General features: G+C 36.0%; 1 protein-coding gene across 1 annotated transcript in view; it reads right to left on the bottom strand.

Moving 5' to 3' along the window:
- Positions 1–9,650: 9,650 nt before the first annotated feature.
- LOC123684122 (protein O-mannosyl-transferase TMTC1-like) overlaps positions 9,651–24,233 on the bottom strand; it is a 240,015-nt gene continuing 225,432 nt past the window's right edge. Inside the window, exons 9-10 of the mRNA XM_045623261.1 lie at positions 15,635–15,813; positions 9,651–13,373 (exon numbers count right to left, since the gene is read on the bottom strand). Coding sequence (XP_045479217.1) covers positions 13,218–13,373; positions 15,635–15,813 — 335 coding nt within the window. The 3' untranslated portion in view covers positions 9,651–13,217. The remainder of the gene's footprint in view (positions 13,374–15,634; positions 15,814–24,233) is intronic.

Below are 24,233 nucleotides of genomic sequence, written 5' to 3'. Positions count from 1 at the left end.
AAATCCACGTCAATGCTCATGTTTTTCAGTTACCACTTCTTTTTTTGATTTCAATTTATACACTGTGTCCGTGAAGTATGGAACGAATTAATTTTCAGCTTAACAGACCATTTTAAGAATTAATATACGGAAACACGACGATTTTTTATTTCAATTTACCGTATTTCAAAATATTAATCTAATATACAGGGTAATTACTTTCGAGTACTGACGTTACCGTCATTTTTTTTAATGGAACACCCCCATTTCGTCTCAATTTTCCGATTAATCTAGCTGAGTTGATTCCAAAAATGTATCACATGTTGATTCCAATTGGTACAGGGTGGACAAAAATACAATAGTTTTGTGTGTGCTTATAAAGTAACCCGTAACATTCTTAATTAGTTGAATTAACAATATTAGACACCGTGAAGAAGAACAGGTTACGACCTAAATAATAGAGGAAGAAGAAGAAGAAGAAGAAGAAGAAGAAGAAGAAGAAGAAGAAGAAGAAGAAGAAGAAGAACAATATTACCAAAAAAGCTTGTCTTGCAGCAATAAACAAATAATGACATTTCACAAAAAACTAGACGACTATATTTTCTTCAAATTGATAAGAAATAATTTCTTTCAAATTTTGTCTGCTAGACCACAAGTACCAAACATGTTTGGAAACAGCTCATTTTTATTAATCTAAAAATGTAACAAACTACAAGGTGTTACTTTGAAACCAATTGCCGCTAGACAATAAGTATTTTTGATAATATTGTTAATTTAACTTATTAGTTAAATGCTACTCGTTATTTTATGAGCACACAGTAGACTATTGTATTTCCACCACTGTACCAATTGGAATCAACATGTGATACATTTTTGGAATCAGCTCAGCTAGAGTAATCGGAAAATTGAGACAATATGGGGGTGTTCCATTTAAAAAACAAACGATGACGTCATTACTCGAAAGTAATTCACCCTGTATGTTAGATTATTATTTTAAAATACGGTAAATTAAAATGAAAAATCGACGTGTTTTAGAATTATTTCTGACACAGTGTATATTTTCGTATCCCTAAACCCAATAATAAACAACGTAAACAACAATTTTTCCTGAAACAAAGAAAACAACAATTTCGTTCGAAACTTCCTAACTGATCTACAACACAAAAGGATCTCATTAAATTCTTGGAACAATAGCCAGTGTATGCCTCCATACTATCTGTCTCGAACTTCTGCGCTAGTTTCACAGCATCACGATAGTATAGAAGGGACAAGCAATGTTTGAATAGAACGGTAACCTTTGTTAAAATTTCATGCACGAACTTACACCTGGACCGGGGAGTTTACAATAACTGCAATTGTTATAGTCGAACTTCGTGCTTTGATTTTGAACTCCCTGACATAAAGCCATAATTTGGCCTTTGAGCACAAACCGGGGAGGGCTGATCTTTTCTGAGCTGCCAACTCTGACAACTAGAGAGTGCTCTAATGAAAGCCACCGCCCTAGCTATTGCAGAAGTTGAATCACAATTAATTCACTCTGCGAAACATGAGATTCGGGGCACAATAGAAAGTGCTTCAGGTGGCAGAACTGCATTGCATAAGCTCCCGCAAATGCCATTGCAGGGCTCTGCTAATGGTTTACAGCGCATTAGGGACGTATTCGGGATCATTGTTGATTTCGGCTATGATTTGTAACGAGACGTTTTACAGTGGGGATGGAAAATCTGTTACAGCAGACATTTTACGATAACACATCGTATTACTGAAGCCATTGAGGCTCATTTTCTGAGTTTACTGTCGTGGCATCAACAATCGCAGGAACTGTTACTTTATAATATTAGGTGTAGTAAGAAGGATTCCATAATTTTTCCAATATATGGCTCTGGTTATTTGTATCCCGCGTTGTATAATTCCGATCAGGTTTCAGTAGATGACGATAAAAAGATGAGATTTTGTACTACAAAAATTTTTTTGAGAGTGTTGTGATAGGTTGACTCAGTTTAGTTCGAGCGCGCGTCAATGATGTACTCTAGCAAAGAGAAAATACGCTATTTTTGACAGTTTTCCTTCGATGAAGGCGAAATTGCAAGCCAGGCGGCTGAAAATGTAAACAGTGTTTATGGTTCTGAATCTGTTAGAGCCAATCATGCGAAATTTTGGTTTTGTCGATGGCAAAGAAGGACCACGCATTGAAAGACCAATAGTCGAAAATGTCCATAAAATCATGTACATCGTCCATTCCGACCGTCATGAAAGCACTGTTTCGATTGTCTAAGAGCTGAAGATTGCACAAAACCGTTCGGGACTATTTGCATAAGGCTGGTCTCAAAAATAGAAATAAAACGGCGGATTGTGGTGGCTAGGACAGCAACAGTCAAAAATTTGGAAGGACACCGACATAACTAAAAACACAAAACTTCGTCTGGCGGGTGCATTCATCTTTCCCGTTGCAACATATGCCTGTGAAACATGGACCATCAAGAAAGCGGATGCAAAGAGGAATAACGCCTTCGAAATGTGGGTCTGCAGGAGGATATTGCGAATCCCGTGGACAACACGACTCACAAATGAGTCTGTCCTTCAAGAACTAAAGATTGATACCAGACTCATCACGAAAATTAATAGAAATATTCTGAGGTACTTTGGTCACATCACCAGGAGAAAAGAAGGTATGGAGAGACTGATTATTGAAGGGAAAGTTGAGGGTCGACGATCAAGAGGCAGATCTCCTTCACGGTGGTCTGATCAAATAAAATCTTTTACAGGACTTTCCCTTTCGGAGGCTTCTCACAGAGCTCAGAATAGAGACAAATGGTCGATCACAGTCGAACAAACGTCATGACGTCACCATCTCCTTACGTAGGAGAAAGGACTGAGGAGGGAGGGTCTCAAAAAGAAGGTCGAAATATGGGTACCACACGAGTTAACGCAACAAAAACCTCATGAACCGAATTTCCATCTGAGAATCGCTGCAGAATCGCAACAAAATCGACCAGTTTTTGAAGCGGTTAAGGACTAGTGACCCACTCACGGCAACGTCTAGCAAAAACGGTCGTGTTCGATGCGGTGAGCCGGCGGAAACGGTGGCCAAGATATAGGAATGACATTCAGGAAGGTTTTACTGTGTTTGGTGGGATTGGCTAGGAATTATCTATGTACGGTTTCCCTACGTTACAACTATTAACTCTGGACTATATTGTCAACAATTGGAGCGTCTGAAGGGAGCAATCGCCCAGAAACAACCAGCTTCAGCCAATAGGAGAGGAATTGTACTTCATTAGGACAACGCCAAGCCACATAATCGATAGTGATTCACCAGAACTCCGGGAGCGTAGTTAGAAGATTCTTATGCATCCACCTTATAGTCCAGACCTGGCACCATCTGATTACCATCCATGGAGAACAATTTCACTGGGGAAAAATCCGATTCTAGTGAGGCTTGTGAAAATCGACTATCAATTTTTTTCCAATAGGAACAAGGCGTTTTATGAAAGAGGCTTAATGATATTACCTTCAAACTGGCAATAACTTAGCGAACAAGAATTTCCTTCATTATAAGTATATTATTAATTCATGAAAATATTGGAACAAAATTTTATCCATATTTTAGTACCCATTCTTACGAAGTATACATTTAAAAATTCGGCAATGGCAAACATGTATACAAATTTTCATCAAAATCGGTTCTTCTACAAAAGATAGTAACATATGCATGTCAAACACCTTACTTAGTCAGTAGACATCATTCAGCATATTTGTCACTATTCAACTTTAATTTGTCCAACAGTATAATTTATCGCAAAAAGCAAATGAATGCTGGAATCAAGATAGCTTTGAATATACATCCTAAGTGATATATGGTCCGAATGGAATTTAATTCAAAAGAGTGATTCCCTTGGACGTCTGTTTAATTGAAAAATTGAGATATATTACCCCAAGAGATTTATTTATACGTGAATGTTTTGCGAGAGCAAGTTGAGCTGTGATGAAACTGCAACAAAATCTAAATAGACATCAAAATTTCACTAATCGTGAAAATCCTTATGAAGAATAAAAGTAACTCATTTGAAGATATATATCTACTTTTTACTTTCCTGTCGATATATATGACCTGATTGAACTCATTACTCTTCATAGTATCGATTTTGCCTGATCAAAATGATCTGACGTAAGTATATGTATGATTGAATGCAGTTTACTCTGTGGTCTGGGAATACTAAGTTACCATCTAACATTCAACTATGTTTGAACTTAATCGACTTTTGAGTACTATAAAGAGGCCTGTAATATTGAATTTGTGTTTCCAATTTAACTAGATTGAATCGTCATCGAAACTTCTGCTTCTGCCGTATTCGATAGAGCCACTATTTATCTTCGATTCTAATTAAATTCTATTTCGAGAAGGAGCTGCAACTATCTCCCAACCTTCAACGAAATCAACAGTTTTGGACTCACCCGAATGTTGAAAATGAAATTTCATGAGAAGTGATGTTTCCATCTCATAAATACTTCGAAAATTCTGAAGAATTCATTGAACTTCTTTTGCAGACAGTCATGATTACAGTTATTAGATAAATAATTGTTCCTTCGAGTTTTTGAAATTGGCTAAAATTTGTCAGCTCTTATTGTTGTTAATTCTTAGTTACCTTTTCCTGGTTCTTCAACCTTTTAGTCACCTTATCTCCCATATGTTTCATTTTTCGTATCTGTTGTTATATGTCATAGAACGTTTGATTCGATTGATAAAATCCTCTCTCAAAAATAATTCAAAAACTGCCTTTTTACGAATAGATTGTAAATCGTGCTTATTTCTGTTATAAGCCATCTCAACTCAATCTGAATATATTTTCCGATATTCCTTAAGGTTCACTGCAGTATATTTTTCATTTATCAGCGGAATCTCTATACACTAGATTATCCCTCCTAAACTAGAAAATATTGTACAGATTGGGAGGCTGAAAGTTGAGAAAAAGTAGTATTAGTGTAGAATTGACAAATAAAAAATTGTTTTGATAGTCGATATTAGTCATAGTAAGCACGAAAATGCATTGATTGGAACCGCAAAGTAATAAACATAAATAGGGGAGCATATGTCATTTTCAGTAAGCAAATTTCGTTCCTAAAATGAACTATCAAATTTGACATAAGGTGCGCGGAAATGAAAACATACCAGTGATACGATATTTCACTCAACTCGCGAGTTTCTCCTCGAAGAACGCACTACTTATGTCCCATAGTGAATCAACGTTTCATATTAACTCAAAATATATTTAAATCAATATATCAGAAATTTAGAAAACAAACTTCAAGCGCGTAAAATGACGTGAAAAAACCGATGACACTAGGAAAGCAAAAGTTGCCAAACCTTGGATTTCGGCAGCTACATAGAAAAAATAATAATTATTCTGCTTATTATGAATTCGACAATTAGGAAAAATATCGGATTCCAAATATTCAAATTTGTATATTTAATCGAGATTCACTCAAAAAAATATTTCATTCAATATAATATACATTCAAAACGATATAGTAAAATTGTGGATTCGAAAATATATCACAATCCGACAACGTGATCTAACCATGTTGGGGACATGTAAAAACTGCTCATACTCTCTCTATCTATGTTTATTATTCTATGATATCTTCTTAGTCAAGACTGATTGTCATTTAAAACCACTGGAAAATATCAAATGATTCAATGTGAAACTAACTGAACTTGAGAGTGAAATTCTCCAACATTTTCCTCTACTAAACTCCAAAAAAAAAAAATTTTTCCGATGGATTGCAACAAAATCTGTGGCTGAGTACATTAAAGAATCCTAAGATTTTAATTAGAAGGTTAAAATCTTATATCAAATGTCAATTACAAAGGCTCAGCTTTGATATAATATCAGGTTTCGTGTAAAATGAACTGACATGAGAAATGCCTTAAACTTTCCGAGTTGACAGCGTTACGGTGAAATCTAAGACAGTGTTTATATGAGCCCGAGGAGCTTTGAAATTTCGAGGGAGAACTTTCCATTCTGCCCCTTGATGAGAATGGTTTTAATTACTCTTTAGCCTGTACAAAGTTGTATGACGCGAATAATGACAGAAGTTTGTGATGGTATTAGAAATTGAACAGGTTAAAATTAGGGTATTATTTGGGCTATAAGAGAGCAATATTCGTTGAAAGCGCGAAGAAACAAAAGGGTGCGAGGGAAATTTCAGCGTGATGGAGGTTTTTGTTCAAGAATTTCCATTCAACCTGGAGGATAGTGTTCTAACAATTTCTTCAGGACACTAGAACCTCTTTTGAAAGAGAGTTCGAGCAGTTTTGTTTTTTCCTTTTTAAGTTTAATATCCAAACTCTCCTAGCTTAGAGTAGAGCATGCACAGGGTGTCCCATATTCGATGCTCACTGAAAGGATCTCGTGAATTATAAGACTTAGTTACTGCATTGTAAGTTTCAGCGCTCCTTCACTCACAATGCAGTGAAGGTACCGGGTTTTTCACCGTAATTTGACCCCCCCATTAACTTTGTTACTAGAAGAGGTACAAAAAAATGTTTTCTACAAAAGTTTCACGAAATCGACAAATGTTTTTTAAAATGATTTCACAAGACGAAATATATACAGAGTGGGCAACATATTGATAGCAACTTCATTTTTTCAAATGGAACACCCTGTATATTTTTCTATATTTGACTAGTTCTTTTCCGCCTGATTTCGAATATATAACAAATGTTTGGCCTATCATTCTTATTCTGAGTACCACAAAGTTTCGAATTTTAAGAACTACCTGTCAAGCTAAGTAATCTGTTTTCAATTGGAAGGCTGCTATAATTCAGAATGCTCTTTTTTGAGTTATTTCGTTGGCAACAATATATAACATGCGTTTGTCCTTAAGAACTAATTCATCGAATATGCACTACACATAAGCGGAAAAATTTGAAATAATTTCGCTTTATGTGGAGAACAATAAAAATAAGAAAGCTACAAGGAGAGAATATATGGAGTTGCATTCAAATCACCCAATTCCAATTTATAGTGAAAAACGTATGTCATATCGTTGCCAAAGGGAACGTAAAAAAAGGCATTTTGAGTTATCGCAGCCTTCCACTTGAATCTTGAAAACTGATTACTTAGCTTGCCAGGTGGTTCTAAAATAATACTCTGTGGTACTCAGAAAAAGAGAGATAGGCCAAACATATGTTATATATTTTAAGTCAGAGGAAAAAGGGCTAGTCAATTATAGAAAAATATACAGGCTGTTCCTTTTGAAAAAATAAAGTTACTATCAATATGCTTCCCACTCTATATATATTTCGTTTTGTGAAATCATTTCAAAAAACACTCGTCGATTTCGTGAAACTTTTGCAGAAAACATTTTTTTGTACCTCTTTTATCAACAAAGTTAAAGGGAGGGTTAAATTATAGTGAAAAAACCGGTACATAATATATATTTGATTTCATGTGGGATGCTCTCTGTGAGATCATTGAGAAAAATTTTGATGGAAAGATTGTTAAGGGAACAGATGATTTGTTACTTAACATATCATCTGTTCCCTTAACAATCTTTATCATTGCTATTTCAGGATTATTGTTTTTTTATCTATTTTCTGTATTTTTCTGGATTTTTTGTTTTTTATTTTGGGGTTGAGTTGAATAGCTTGAGCTAGACTTCGCCCCTATATCATGTAGATATTATTTTTTTTCTCTTACAACAAAGGCACTATTATTATTATTATTATTAAGTCTTCAAGAACTCCCGAGCTCTATTTTCGAAACAATAAGATTGCAGATAGAAGTAGATCCTAAATATCTCGATTCGTTCTCGAGCTACAGGGCATTTCAGAAAAATGATTTCAAACAATTCGCTCTATCTTGGTTTCTGTATATTATTTAGAGGAACGTGAAATAATAATTATTTCGTGATGTAGAAAGAATAGTTATTTATAATACAAGTGCAGAAGGCATTGATATTCTTCCACGAGTTCAAAATTCAAAAACGAGCCACGAAGTGGCGAGTTTTGGAATGAACGAGTGGTAGAATGAGCCTTCTGTACGAGTATTATACATTATTTTCTCTAATTCATTTCATTTTTATCGAAATTTATGAAATATTTCCATAAATATACTTTAGTGATTTTTGCATTGAAAAATGTTGGTTGGCAGAACTGATTTCTTTAAGGCAAATTGATGAATTGACAGATAAAGCCGTGGCGGAAAGTTCGGAGTACCAACATAGAATAATAAAATATAACCCTGAAAACTGTGCGTTTCTGATATATTCTCGCACGATTTTGTTCTACAAGATGTGGAAGAATGAACGGAATAACCACAGAATTAGAGAAAATATTTTCGCACTCAACGACTTTGTTGCAGCAGCCATATATTTGAATAGCATAAGTTTCCAAAAAGATTCACATATCTGGTGGAAGTTCACTAAATTTTTGAAAGTCGACTCATAAAACGGAATATCCTCGGGAATATCTATTGGCAGAGGGAGTAGCGATTTGATGTTGTTCAATTTTTTTTTTGTGGTGTACGTTATGGACTGAACTCCATCAAATCACGATCGATTGAGCCAGATTGAAGAGCCATAGATAATAAAATGCTTCATATTAACGGAAATGTTCTTGAAAATTGGGTCTACTAATAAATCTTTGTTGAATAAATTATAAGCTTTTCATTTTGAATGATTATTCATACATAACTAGAACGTTTTTCGCTCTACAATGAAATATTTAGGAAACATTTTCAACGGTAATTTTAAAAATGATGATTTCATCTTCGGCCAGTGGTATATCACCTATCATACTTGGCATCCAATATCGTCAGATAGTGTTTCAATTAGGTATTCATTAAGCCAAGTAGCTTGACATTTTAACCAACTACTTGACTTGAAAATCAAGCTCGTGAAGTATTACATACTTGAGCTTGACTTGATTTTAGTTATTTATTTCTTGACTTGATATCAAGCTAATTGATATTACTTGAGCTTGATATGCACGCGTCGCACGGCATATATTTTTGTAATCTCGTGCGCGTTTAGACCAAATAAGGGGATTCATCGAGCGCCGAGAGACTGAAGCATTCTCCAGTGTGACTTTATTAGTAGTTTTCTCACATTTCTATGAAATCTATTGGTAGATTTTGCAAGAGTCAGAAATTTCTTTTCAGAATTGGCCAAAAAGGACAAAGATTTTTATCAACGCCAGCATCTTCGTCTCCTGTTGAAAGACAATTATCCAGAGCTGCTCTTACAGTTACAAAAACCTGGTCAGGTGACATATCTATAAGATGCCTCATGTGTCTTAGATCCTGGATGGAAAATTTTGAAATCAATCTCAATATTAGGAAACTCAATTTTTTTTAATTTCATTATAATTTATAGTGATTTAATTTATGTTTCTTTTCCGAAAAAGTTGTTATTTCTTTTATACAATAATTTCAATAAATAAAAGTGTTTTTTGCGAGGTTCCTTCTCATGTCATCATTTTTTCATTGATGTGACACTACACAATGAAACTGCTAAAAATCAAGTAGCTTGATATGATTCGAGTACTTGATAAATAAATACTTGACTTGAGATTGAAAAACTGCTACTTGACTTAGACTTGAGCTTGAAAATCAAGCCAAGCCGTGAATCCCTAGTTTCAATTAAATGACGGCGGAATAAAACTCATGTTTACATAAAATAGTCTCAAGCTTTTATTCACAATTTCATTAATACATAATAGATCATCATTACATCTTACAGATCAGTAGAAGCCAGATTGAAGGTAGGTAGGTACATTAATAGTTTTGATACCTGGAATTCTTAGAAGCCTCACATAATTCAAAAATGTATTTAAACATCTATTATAATAAAAAACAATTCAAAGATATGTAGATAATCAATTAGCCGTATATAAATAAATATTCATCACATTCTTATATACATTATCACTTCTCTTCAAATATACAACTTGTTCTTATCTACACCTATTCATATTCACCTTATGGTTATAGAGTTTGTTCATTTGAATATGTTTAGTATATTACTGGAAACAGTTGAATGTACGTTATTCCATGCGATATTTCTCCAGTATTCCTGTTTATTTCGCGAATGAATTGAATGGAAATAATATAATGGGAATAATTGCTACATTCGTTGTATATTTCTAAACCAATGTGAATCCATCTAACAATTCAATGACAGATTGATAATTCCGATCTAATGGATTGAAAATAATGAAATCACTTCCAGTTCAATGTTGGCACAACTGCAGAAATGATTGGAGAAATATGGCTGGGAGTTTTCGACATACAAGGAATGCTTCAGAATGGAATTTTTGTGGAATGATTAAAATTAGCGAAAAACTTTCAAATGGAACAAAGAGAAACAATGAGGAAACGAAAGGCTTTACACATAAGTTAGGTTAAGCATTACCTACATTATTATCAACGATGTGTTGATACTCCGTAGGCTATTTCTAGATAACATTACCGGTGGAGCACTTCAATAATATAATAAAAACATTATTTGATTTCAGATATTCAACAGAACAAATCTCTTCAGGGTTATTTACAATATTTTACAATTCCTTACAAATTTGGATTAATTTGATTTATCTATCTAATCCAAGTTCAACATCTGATCCACTTAACGATTATCAGTTAACATAATATTGTCATTATCGAAGTTGATCATATGAACGCCACGTATTCTGTTGGATAGTTTGTTCAGTTGCAACAGGAGAATAAGAAAGGAGGAATTCACTTTGTTCAACATATTTCCCAGTCTTGCAGTTGCAAAAGTCAAGATTTCTAGATAGGCCGATTTTCGTTGTGATGTTAGATTCGTTTCTTTGTATGAGTATTTATTTTGAGATTGAAATCAAATTCATAGATCATAGAACGTTTCCTATAGAGAAGAAGAGACAAAAATGAATTTTAATTAACATATACTTCTCCACCAAATTGAAGAAGTTATAAATGTTGTGACCGTTTCAAGAGTTGTCGATTATTGTCTACCAACTGTTCATTCATGAGAAATAACGAGTATATTTTCTTATATCTGAATGGTACTTTTGCTCCTCGTTTTATAACTTTTTTCAGGAAATCCATGGTATTCCGCATTTGCTCCCTCGGTCGCCAGACCTCAGTCCCATTGAACACGCTTGGGATCAGCTACAAAGGGCTTTAGATTCTCACTTACCACCTTCTTATACGCTTCAAGAACTCAGATGTCTTCTATCGCAACTCTGGAGAGAAATTGATCAAGGCTACATCAACAATCTGATCGGAAATAAGCAATGGCGTTGTCAAGCTTTGCTTGATGTGCAAGGAGGTCATACCCTTTACTGAACTTAATTTTTTCAATTTTTCGAGTGAACTCATTTGGTACTACAAAAATTAAGAATACATTTTCAACTGAAACTGTAAAACTTTAAGATAATGGACAAATAAATAATTTAGATAAGTAGGTGAACATTTCCATTTTTCATATTTGAAAAAATTTTGAAAAAAAAAGAAAACTTTTGAAACAGTCTCAAAATATCTGAACTTCCTTTACTTTTGTGGAGCAGTGTCTTTATTGCCAGTCTTGATGTCTAAGATGAGTTCTTCCACTAGCACGTTTGATTCGTAACAAGATTTTCACATTGGGATTTTATTTTTTTTTTGTTATCATGATCTGAAAGCACTCTTTCTGGATCTTTATTGGCATTGGTATTTTTCATTCTAATGAAAGGAACAAACCCCTTGCAACCTTTACATTCACTCTTCTTCTGCGATTGTTCAAATCTAATAACTACCAAATCAAAGTATAAAATTCCCAAAATGAACATTCTCGGTACATTTAGCTCATTAGGATTACCGCATTATTCTATCAGAAGATCTAACGAAGGTTTGTTTAGGACCCGGTAAACAAAGCTGCAGGAATCCAGCCTCCAAATGGCGAATGGCAATGATTAGAGCATGTTAACGTTATCAGCTTTGTCTGTCTTCAAACCACAACATCACTTAAGACTTGATGAGGGCACATCACGCATTATCGTCGGCGGTTTCAAAATACCATATATCGATAGATGGGTTTAGCAGAAACCGGGGACTCAACCCATAGATTAAGTCCCATCAATAAACAGGCAGACCTCTATATCGATCCCGTAAATTGGGACCTAAATGGATTTGCAAAACAGTTCAGATTGATGACCTGAATTCTGCTATTTGCAATTCATGCAGAACTATTAATTCTTCTAGCGTTTTATAAGAGGAAGACACAAACGGATAAAGTGGTGGTAGAGAAATGGAAGAATAAATTTTTAATCCTCCTGTTGAAATCTGAACAAAATCTATCCCTATAAAGTATAGACCATATTAGTGAGGTGAGTCATTGTCTTGGAAAGAGATCCGTACTCGAGTTTTGAACATGGAAGTTCAACTCAAAAATCACGCAGAGACATTAAATATTAGGTACCTCCTCATCTCAAGTGCGTGTCTATTATTTGATGGAAACATACACTCACTTTTATATATGACCTTGTATTGAATACAAATTGAAACCAGTGTTGTAGGTTTCCATATGTGGTATTTGTGCGTCAATTGTTAAGCGTTTTATGCCTGACAAAGGTTTTGGTATAATATGCCACTTCTTTCGGAACGGGTTTAGAACAAGCTTCATTCTAATTTGCCGACCAAAATATATTCATTAATTTTTTTGAGGGCAAACCTAAAATTTATCACTGACTTTTGATTATAGTTTTTTGAGGAAGGTTTACTTAAGTTGAATATAAATGAATCTGTACAAACTAACAGAGACATCTATAAGATGCCGAAAGGTCTTCGAGAGTATGAAGTCTTTAGATGGTTAATCTTTGTTCAAAATTGAAGGGGTGATTCATGTTGACAAAAGCCCATAGGTCTTTCCTTGAAGAGTAGAACGCTCCAAGAAATGGGAAAAATGTTTTTTTTTATTGCAGTAAAGTTGAAGGAATGACATTTAATGAGCTAACGGTCTAACTGAAAAAGAGATTGAAGTTCCCCGCCTCATCTCCCTCATATGGTCTATACCCCATACAAATATTTGTTTTTCTGAATTGTGGTTAGGTAAAATAACCTGACCCAACATTCAGAGTTGAGTTTCATCCTTCGTGGCCCCATTTGAAGTTAATCTGTTTTCGTAACATGAAATCATCTCACTTTTCAGTCATGATTTTGGTAACAATTTTCAGTCGATCCTTGGTACGCCTGTGCATCGTCCTACGGTCAATGTCAGGTCGATGTGATAGCGTGAAGTTTGTGAAGATTCGTGATGGTTGTGGCATCGTTAGGTTGTAGTTTGAGAGCGTGCCTGTAGCTCGAAGCAGCTTCTGCGTACTTCCTGTTCAAATGGAGAATGGCACCAAGGTTTGTGTAGCTGCGGGCATCCTGAAATGAAAAAATGAACGCAATGAAAAACTGTGCAGGAGTGAAATTGTTTTAGGATGTCGCGAGTAGGTGGCGCTCTTTGATTTTTATTACTTCGTGCTACACATGCATTTTATTCGAAAGGGAATTGCCCTTCAATTTAATAATTAATCATTGTTGCTCAGGTCTAAATCTATTTTATTCCATATTCACTTTTGAAAACGTCAAAACACAGCAGTAAGGATGAGATGACCTTTATCCACTCAGTTAATAAAAACCTAACCTATCTGGAGTGGTGTCTGAAAGACTTCCAACCCTCCTCATTTGAAAACCCTCAGCTTCTTTCCTATTCCATGGAAATTTGCTTGAAAAAGTCAGTGGATAGATAAAATCTACTCTTATCTAAATTTTTTATCAGTGCCAACATTTTCTTGAGTTGGAAGTAATTGGACGATAAGATGAGAATTCAACGGTCGTATATATACGCCAAAAGGATTTTTCAGTCGAAAAAAAATAGCGGTTTTATTATTCCCACAAGTGAAAACGCAACATATTTATTTCCATATAAAGATTTCGATTTCCCAGATATAACAAATGCTTCAGCTGCGTTCGTTCTTCTTTGATGCAATATGGATCAATGACCTGGCCTCTAACACTCATCGTTTTTGTGGAACACGTGTCAATTTCATATGTTTTTTACAATTGTATTCAGTCAAAGAGTGAGTGCCTAGCAACCATCAATCGAAGCGATACCTTTCATCGTTCAAATCCTCATCAAAATGGAATAACATTTTGTATCTGCAACATGTGAGGTATAAACGTTTTTTCATTGCAATGAATGAAACTTTCATGAGTTAACAATCATTCGCTTGTATTAATAACTATTGAACAATTGTCATTGATTTTTCTCGTTTTCGAGTTTAGTAACCAAGATATATACTGCTCCACAAAAGTTAACGACGTCAGAAAATGTCTGAAATTCCTTAACTTTTGTAGAACAGTATATAAACATTATTTCTACCATTAAATACACTAAAAATTGAATGCTTTCAAGAAGGTTTCATGAAACACTCTTTACAAATCCTAATTTCTCGTCTCATGTCCAAAGTACATTATTGATATTCTTGCTAGTCAACTTGGATTCCGTCTTCTTACGTCTCGGCTCAACCCTATACTCAAGTAATTAATGAGATCGATGTATTATGAACTCACTGCCGCACCTTAATTGGGGTTCATCAATCACTTGGCAAATAAATTATGGAAAATATTGACATTGTAGGCGTCAGAGCTGGTAGTAATAATTTCAGAAGTAAATATTGACAACCCAAAGGGGGAATATATTTACGTTATTTCGAAGTCAAGCTATTATGATTGTCTGGAATAAAAAATGTATAATTGGAATTTAATGTTTATTTGAAATTAAATGTAATAAGAATCGAAATCAAATCCGTTCCACAAATGTAGTTTTCCAAGACTCTGGAATCTCTTCTTGAATTTCGGAAAACCTATAGTAGGTATAGATTCATACATATCTTCCAAATTTCAGTAACTCATTACATACTCATTACATCCCCAATAGTTGAGGATGATTCTTAAAGAATCATGAGCACTACCAACAATATTAATTGGAATTAATAGAAAATTGGCAGTTCTGAAAGGATCCTGTGAATGTAAGATCATCTGCAGCCAATATGGATTCATGTTTCACTGTCTGGTTATCAACTTTCTGTGAAGGAAATTGGGCTGAGAAGGCATACCTGCAAATATTGTCGAAACCTAACCAAGTATTTTGTAGATATACTATATACTCTATATATATCTTTCAGCAATAGACGTGCTCTTTCAAGCACCACGACATTACAGCATTGTCATACTGGTTCTAGTTTCTGCAATATGAGTTGTGGATGTTTGACGCAAATGTTGAATTGTATACTTTTCAGGATTGCACAAATCCAGATATATCGAATTGATAGATAGAATTCTAAGGATAATGTTTTTTTCAACTGGTTATATATCATAAGGACCTAGTCTATAGGTTACGAAAGGTCTTTTTCTAAAATCTAAAAGTTAATAACGACATGTATTCTTATATCAGCTTTAAACATTTTTTTTCATCTTCTTTAACAACTGTGGAAACGCGTTTTTTAACAATTTTGTCTCTGGTAAATTTACCAAAAAACTATTCATCTTCTACGAGAGTAACTGACATATTCACGAGCTCTTGCCTTTGGTATTAAGTAAATACATCGAACATTAAAGCATCATCGAAATGAAATTCTCACCATCGGTTTGATTTCAACTGCTCTTCTATACCACATTTCAGCTTCTTCGTATCGTTCTGCCTGCCTCATAGCTGTTGCTGCTGCCACAGCCAGTTCGAAATCAATCGGTCTAAGCTGTGCAGCTCTTTCATAATGCACAGCCGCTTCTTTGTATCGCTTTGTGGAAGCTAGGAATTCACCTGAAACAAATTGAATGGTTTTAATTACTGGGATTAACAGAAGTGATTTAATTTTTGATTTGAATCGATAGGTGTGCTCAAACCTGTACCAGGTTTATAGCAATTTTGCTGTAGGTCATTATTATAGGTAACATGAGATCTAAACGTTCATTGCTCCTTTGTTAATGTGTTATAATATTCTAGTTAAATATAATTGTCTATGGTTGTTGACGTGTTCTCCATACATATTCAATGTGTTTTTGGGAATAAATTTCTATTATTATTATTTTTATTATTTTCAACGTATTCGTCTCTTTATATTATCTAATAGTTGTAAACTTATTATCGAATAATTCTGTTTGAATTAAACGAGAACTCTATCTAAGAGTTATTATACTCATCATTTATGTATTTTTTTCAACTCAGAACATAAATTCGAACTGACCCTCAATGCAGAAGGTATCGATATAGAAGATACCACTATTGGTTACACCACTTACATTAATGTGAGTAGGTGTAACTTTCACTCCGAAAGTAACAAAGTTCCAATTCTGATGAAATAAAAATTTTCAACTTGAGTACGAGTCAAATTGCGCTGTCATAAGATAGTGTTCTATTAAATGTTTGATGGTATGGTTTTTATTACAATCACAGGAGGGGGCTATTTACTATACTGGATCTTTATTATATTCAAAGCTGACCAGGTTCTACGTGGTAGACCAAAACCAGGAGTGTTCTAAGTAATAGACGCTATTTGATTGCTTTATTTTGTGGTTTACCAGGCGTTGCCAGGCTGAATTCTCCATGTCTTGTCATGGCAGTGGTAGCTTTTTTGACAGGGGCTTTCTGGTTCGATAGCGGTTGTGATGAACATCTTCAATGTCACCATGGATAGGGAGATCCAGGTTGTTCATGGTCTTCTTGTATTCTTTCGTAGAACGTTAATGCAGCGTAGATTTGAGGGTGGTATATTATGCTCAGTACTGGAAGACATTTTTCGCAGTGGATACAATGACCCCCGTACGATTATTCTTATTATAGTATCAAGTGTAGGATCAATTGTATGGACAATAAAACTCTTAAGCCATACTAGTGCACAGTATTCAATAGTTGAGAAGAAAAGGCTCAGAACTGTAGAGTTTGATGCTCCACAATGCTTTTGTTTCTAGTTTCCAATTTCTGCTGGAATTCTATTTTAAGCTTCCTTGAACTGAAAAGCTTGTTGTTGAGATGAAGGCACTGTTACCTTCGATTGGCGTTTGGTTGGAGGCATCTCCAGAAGAACCTTTCCAAACTCTCCAGGTCTGTTTGGCTTCGATACTTCAGAAGATTCACCCTATATGGGTGAAGTGAAAGCAATTCCAAAATCGTCCACACCCTTTAGTATAAGCATCCAACAGAAAAAAGGAGACCATCGTCCTGCCGTTAATCAAAACCAAGAGAGGCGTTCTAAAGCTTTCTTGCATCAAGTTTCTTGTTGTGATAGAAACATTGGTACGTCAGTTTTGCTGACATTTGGTTGAAGTAGCCATTTCTGCAAAAGCTTTCCCAAATTCTCCAGGTCTCCTGTTGGTATCTGATTCTCCAAAGGATTCATGACTTCAACTGCTGAAGAAATGGCATAGTAACAGTATCTGCAGCTCAGCTGTCTTCCCTACAGGGATGAAGTAGAAGAAATTCCAAAACCTTCCACACCTTGTAGTAGGCGCTTCCATTATAGCGACTCGTTGGAGTCCGTATATTCTATTCTTTCCATTCGATGGCATCCTTATATTCTTTCCATACAAATCCCGACGCCAATCCTTGCCGCCTGTATTCAAAACCAGCCGAGGCGTCCCTAAGCGTCGTTTCGCGTGACACTGGCGCGTCGCAGATGTCACAAATGGACCAAATTACTCGGAAGATATAACGGAAACTAGGAAATAATCGCGGCAATTTCTTCGACGCCTGTAATAAAAGACGATCTCGCCAACAAATTCGGCGCGACACGCGAGAAACACTTAAGCCTCCCGGATTCCCGGATGCAAATAATATCGAGGTTCGAACGGCCGTGCGCTGCCTCCTCTATTTTTTATCGCGGGATTTGTATCTGATTCCTCGGCGTTGCCGGGGTGACCCCGTTGCCGTAGGAGGAAGAGGTCGTAAAAAAGATTCGGTACAGAGCCGGAGGATGAGAGGCAGAAGCAGCAGCGAGGAGAACGACGACGTCGCGTCGTTTCTCTCCTCTCTGATACCGCTTTGATATTCGACCGGAATGGCTCATGCAAATGCAATATTCAACACCGGCGAGGCGCAAACATATATATACGGTCTTATTTGAATGTGAATACCGTTGCGGTGGATGGGGAAGAGTGGATATGGTTCGAGTTGAGTGGCCGGCTATATTTCGGTTTATCTGTTTTTGGTTTTGGAAGGAGAAGGGACACTGATGGCGATCTGTCGCTTTTTTTTGCCGTAGTTTCGGGAGTTCTTTGGATAGAAGCACTGACTTGGCGTCTGTAGCTTTTCAGCGGTCGTTCATTCATGTGCCAGCCAATAGCGACCTTGAAGACCAAAAGACTGTTGATAGAACGAATGGTTCTTCTAACTGAGCTAAAAGATCTCACAGAGGTCTAGGATAGTAGGCATAGGAAATATAAACATATAATATTATTAAATCATTATTATTGGTTGGTTTGTCTAGCCTGACCAAAGCATCGGCAAAAATACTACAGAAAACGCAACGAACAATGGACTTTAGTGGCTCTGTCTGCTTACAGTTCGGGACAAAATACCAAAACCCTGGAAGAGGACTCTCCTCGTAACTTGGCTCGGCCAAAGAACGATCGATACTGGAAATTAGTCTAAGAGACAGAGAAGGATGGAAATGTCTTGGAGAGGCCTATGTTCAGCATTTATTTTACCTCGGAAATATTAGATTATTTTCCTTATCTCCTGCTTGATTTTCGATAGATAATTGTGGAAATGCATTAGACTTGAACTTTCACATCAGCATTGGAATTAATATTATACATCTAAACAGAAATTTTCACAGGGTCCGATCTGTTATGACTGGAATAATTATGAATATTATGCTTCAATTTTTTATAGTTCTGATGACGCTATCAACACAAAACTTTCCAAGCAAATATTGGGTATTTATTTTCCAATATCTCCCCTTCTGGACTTCGCTATTGTTGTAGTAATGTTATCAACTTGAAATTGTAGCCCTTTATGCGTGACTCCAATATCCAGTTTGTGTATTAAGAAAAAGTTGCCATCATAAGTCCTTTGGCTCAAAATGTATCCCTGTCAAATCCTCTGAGTTTTTGTTTTATCTGCTTTGTTCTTTTGTTTCGGATGGTTATTTTTTCTATATTTTTCAATGAGCGTTTCATAAGAAATTACCTTAAAAAAGAAAAAATAAATCCTTTTTTTCGTGTTGGCTGATAACTGATGCCATTATTATGCTCTTCGAAGCCGATCCATCAAACAATCAACTTGAAATTGTTAGTTCAACTGCACATACATCCGAAATCTCAAGACCATCTAACGTTTCACTACTTTCTTTAATAACACTGACCGCATGGCGTAGGGATTCACGGCTTGGCTTGACATTCAAGCTACTTGGCTTAAGCTCAAGTAGCTTGGGACTCAACATAGTCCTATTCAAAGTAATCGAACGGCGTTGAGTTTAACGAACGATTGGGTCAGTTAACAGAATAAATTCTGGAAATAAAGTAGTCACTAAATTGATTTTGCAATAAATTGATGGTTAAGCGAGCTGTACGGCAAATCTTGTTTGAACCAAATGGCGTCAATGATACAATATAATGATACGCGTAAGCCAAGAAGGACAAATGCCAGTTGAAAACGGCGACGAATCGACAGTTCAGCGTCTTCTAGTCACTAAAACAGCAATATTCTTTTCGGTACGCATATTTCTTTGTCTTCTTGATTGTTTTGAGTAAGGAAGAATAAAGTTTGATCGAAAACGATCAATCACTTCACAAATTGCTTGCTCACTATTCCCAATATGATGGATGCAAAATGGATGAAGTGCTCTATAAACTTCGCGAACAGATTTGTTCCACAACTTGGATGCGTTGTTCAGGCGTCACACGATTCAAGAAGAATTGCCAAACCTACGTAACATAAATGTCACCATAGCTTGACATTCTCAACTGTCAAACCATAGACAAGATCCATCGAAACTCATGTAGTTAAAAAAACGCCCGTTATAACACTAATCAATAATTTTCCCTCCTTCATAAAGTTACTTGAGGATAAAGCTGAAAGAAAGCAAAATATACTGGTATCACAATTCTCAACGGAAATTAAACCGAAAGAACAAACAAACAACAAACAGAACTTCTCAGCCACAATTCATTATCCGCCATGCAGGACAGGGCAACTTTAAGAGATTATTCAACAGCACAGAGATTTAACAGATGTTTTCTGAAAGCATCTCATCACGGGGGAGGTCAGATGTTCAAGACTTAATAAAGACTTATAACCCGTTGAACAGGCAGGGGATTTTCACTCTAAAGTAATGTTAGGAAAAGGTATTCGCGCTGAGTATGAAAAATAGCTGTTCCGAAGTTATTTGTTTCCATTATATTAACGTCTAAACAGATTATAATGAAGAGGGATTGTGAGTTGGGAGTATTTCACTCTGCCGCCGTACTTCGGTTCACGTCTCCTTCAACAATTCGTCTTGTCAGATAGCTCATTCGGAAAACTCTAGAGTTTCCCAAAGGATAAGGGACGGCGAATATTAGCAATTGTTCGGGAATAATGGCTGTAATATATGGAGATGAACTATACGAAGACCAAACGTGGACCTGATTTTATTATAAAGGCATTGAGGAGGGTAGTCAAGAAAGAAAACCCTTCGAAAATAAGAAAATGATGGAGTGTGATGCGTAAGGGAATCAATATCTATAGTATGAATATCTTAAAGATTTATATCACTATATGAGATGAAAAGTCTTCTAAACGAGGCCGCCAGGCTGATTTTAATAACCCATCAATTTTATATTATTGAATCCCTTTTTTTCTTGTTACTGATTATCTGAACCTATTCTCTTAACCTGCTTATCAAAACTACTCTGCTTTGAAAACTTATATCTATATTTATGTTTCCTTGAGTAAACCTTTAACTACCGATACTGATTGTTTCTTAGATAACTTTAAAACCCCTTAAAAGAGCCTTGGGTACACAGTACAGTAAGTATCTTCAGTTATAATATCACAAGAGTATAGACAATATTCGATTATACACCGATTCACTCGACGTAGTTCGCGAAACATCACGAGAGCGAACTTGAGTGTCGATTAAAGAGGTTCGTATAATCGAAATATACTGTCTATGCTCGAGTTGGTATTCGTTACGAAGATATAACGAATAATTTCAATAACTTTAACCAAAGCCCTGCATTTTGATAATCCAATGTCATTTCACTTGATTCTTATTTTTTTGTCGAATGTCCAAGAATGTTAATATGGAAGTGATTCCAATATGGCAGGAGGCGAAACACCAAAACGATTATACCACGTCGTCAATGGTATATCCACTTATCAATACGCCTTAACTATAGGGAATTTACGGATTCTATTGGTTCATGAAAACATGAGTTGTATAATCGTTAAAATACGTTCAAATATACTGCTCCACAATAGTTAGGGATATCGTATTCAATCGTTTTGAAAAGTACGTAATCTTCGAGAAAATCACTGTAAAATTATTTAAAACTCAATATCAGAATCAGAATGAGACATTTCGTCAATCTGGTCGCCTTTTTTCTGAAGTTTGGTTCTTTGCATATGCTTCATGAATGTTCTTATTTTGAAATGGAGTCTGTTTATCAACGGCTTCGATTTGAAACGAGTTTTCTGAAAATGCCAAGACGTAAATTAACAAACGCTGAGGCTAATAGTGTGATATCTCGGCTCAGGATCGTTTCATCACCGTTTCGGCGAGAAGAAACCCTACATCTCCGTGTAGAATGCTACGGAATACTCTCCAAAATGCGGATGGGGTCCAAGTTTTCATCGAAACCATCAGACGACGTTTGAGAGAGGTGAATCTAGAAGTCCATTAAGAGGAGTACCATTATCACGTGACCATAAGCGTCAAAGACTGGAATGGGCATATCAGTTGAAACGATCATTGGCGTAGTGTCCTTTTCACTGATGAATCCAGATATGGACGATTTTCAGATTTTTAAAGAATAAGGGTATGGGCAATCCCACGCATACATACCCCGTAATCGTCGCTATGTCCAAGAAGTTCATCCATTCCGAGTGTTATGGTATGGGCCGGGATATGTTTCAACGGGCGCACAGATCTACACATTTGTCCTGGGAATATGACCGCTTTACACTATAGGGAGCATGTCATTGACAATGTTGTGCCAAATTTTCACGCTGCTATTGGTAAAACTTTTCAATTTCTAGACGATACCGCTAGACCGCACCGTGCAGCCATAGTTGAGAATGCGCGCGAGGATCTTGGTATTCCACATTTACCAATACCTCCGCCCTCACCAGATTTGAATTGCATAGAACGTGCATGAGATATGCTCCAAAGAAGATTAGATAATCGTCAACTTACCCCAGAATCTTTAAATGATCTGAGAGAGCTTCTGTCTCGTTTATTGAACCAAATTCCTCAAGAAATGTTCAACAACCTCGTGTGTAGTATGCAAAGAAGATGTCAAGGTGTTATTGATGCCTGTGGAGGCCATACATTGTATCGATAGTCTTAAAATGCTTGAATTCTCTGAGAATAAAATTTCGTTATTTTACTCGATTTTTCTTAATCACCCTTTACCTATACGCTGCAGACCTACAGGCTAAAATTAATTTTATATCCTGCAACTTAAAATCATATTTATATGAATTTTCATCACAAAAATCTCATTCAAACTATATTTTTTTGCAATTTAAGTCGATATCCCTAACTCATGTGAAGCAGTTTATACTTTGATTTGTTGGCGTGATGGGCGTAATTTGAAGTCAATATAATGAATTTAAACGAAATATGCGTTTTCATTGACGTTCAGACATTTCCCTGCTCCAATCGATCAGATTCACGAAAGACTATCAATAACCTGTCAGGCATTACCGAACAAAGTTCGAACCACAAACGATGTCATGTATAACATTATAGGGGAAAACTATTTCCCAATCACGATAATAACACTGACACGCCAAGTTTTCCGAGGCTAATTGAAAAATGAGTAGATACAGAATTTCCTAATTGGTAAATTGCTCCGGTGTATTCCAGGTGAAAAGTTCCGGGAAGACAAATGACAGACGATGCCTGATGGCGGGGGCACAGCCTGGTACTGGGCCTATGCGGTAATTGAAGAAATGGATTAAATCGTGGAAATATTCAACGAACGTTTCGTCAGTTCATAAGATGTTCGTGTTCAATTAGCTAGAAAGATTTCGAAAGACATCACACTAATTTAATAAACTCTTGTGGCTATCTTCATTGTTATTGAATGTTTTCATTGGAAAGAAAACATGAATATATCTTGGCATTCATTTCAAAATGAAAATTAATATCTCACAGAAAAACTGCAAGGCGAAGTCTAACTACAAGCTTTTCTACTGAACCCCCCTATTTGAGATAATAAATAGGGCAGAATTAATGAGTACCCTTATCATTGAAAGTTAATATAATAGGTGTACAACTTTGCTTCCCCCATTTTGCAATAGATGGCAGTAGTGGTGAGAGGTAGTCGAAATAAATAGATCGTAGATGTCATACATTAAGCTTAGGTATTTGTAAACATAACGCCATCGAAATATTAGTCGATTTGTGTCTGCATCATCAAGTTATTCTCTATGAAACATATCAGCTTACTACCCAAGTTCTGGTGAATTTCGGAAGGTTTTAATTTTCTACTTTAATTTGAAAAAATCTGTGGCTGAGGCTCATCAAATGCTCTCAAATACCTATGGCGAGGCGCTGTTAGAGAAAAAACTTGCCGCTTCAACGTTTCAACGCTTAAAGAATGGTGATTTTGACGTCGAAGATCAGCAAGGCGGTGGAGAGAGAAGGTTTTTGAAGATGCAGAATTGGAGACATTACTTGATCGAGACTCGTGTCAAACGCAACAAGAATTGGCAGGATATTTGAGAGTGAGCAACAAACCATTTTAAAACGCCTGAAAGTCATGGAAATGATTCAGACACAGGAAAATTGGGTGCCGTACGAGTTGAAGCCGAAAGATGTTGAATGGCGTTTGTTTCCTTGTGAACAACTGTTTTAAGGCAGAGACGAAAGGGATTTTTGCATCGTATTGTGACTGAAGACGCAAAAAGGGTTCATTACGATGATCCCAAGCGCAGAAAATCATCGGAATATCCCAGCTATGCTCCTACGTCGACGGGCCAAACCGAAACGTTTCCAAGGTCATGATCAGTATTTGAAGGAACCAGCTCAGCAT

This window comes from Harmonia axyridis, chromosome 7, assembly GCF_914767665.1.
Source record: "Harmonia axyridis chromosome 7, icHarAxyr1.1, whole genome shotgun sequence".
Classification (NCBI taxonomy): Eukaryota; Metazoa; Arthropoda; class Insecta; order Coleoptera; family Coccinellidae; genus Harmonia; species Harmonia axyridis.
This window is presented reverse-complemented; position numbering and strand designations above follow the sequence as displayed.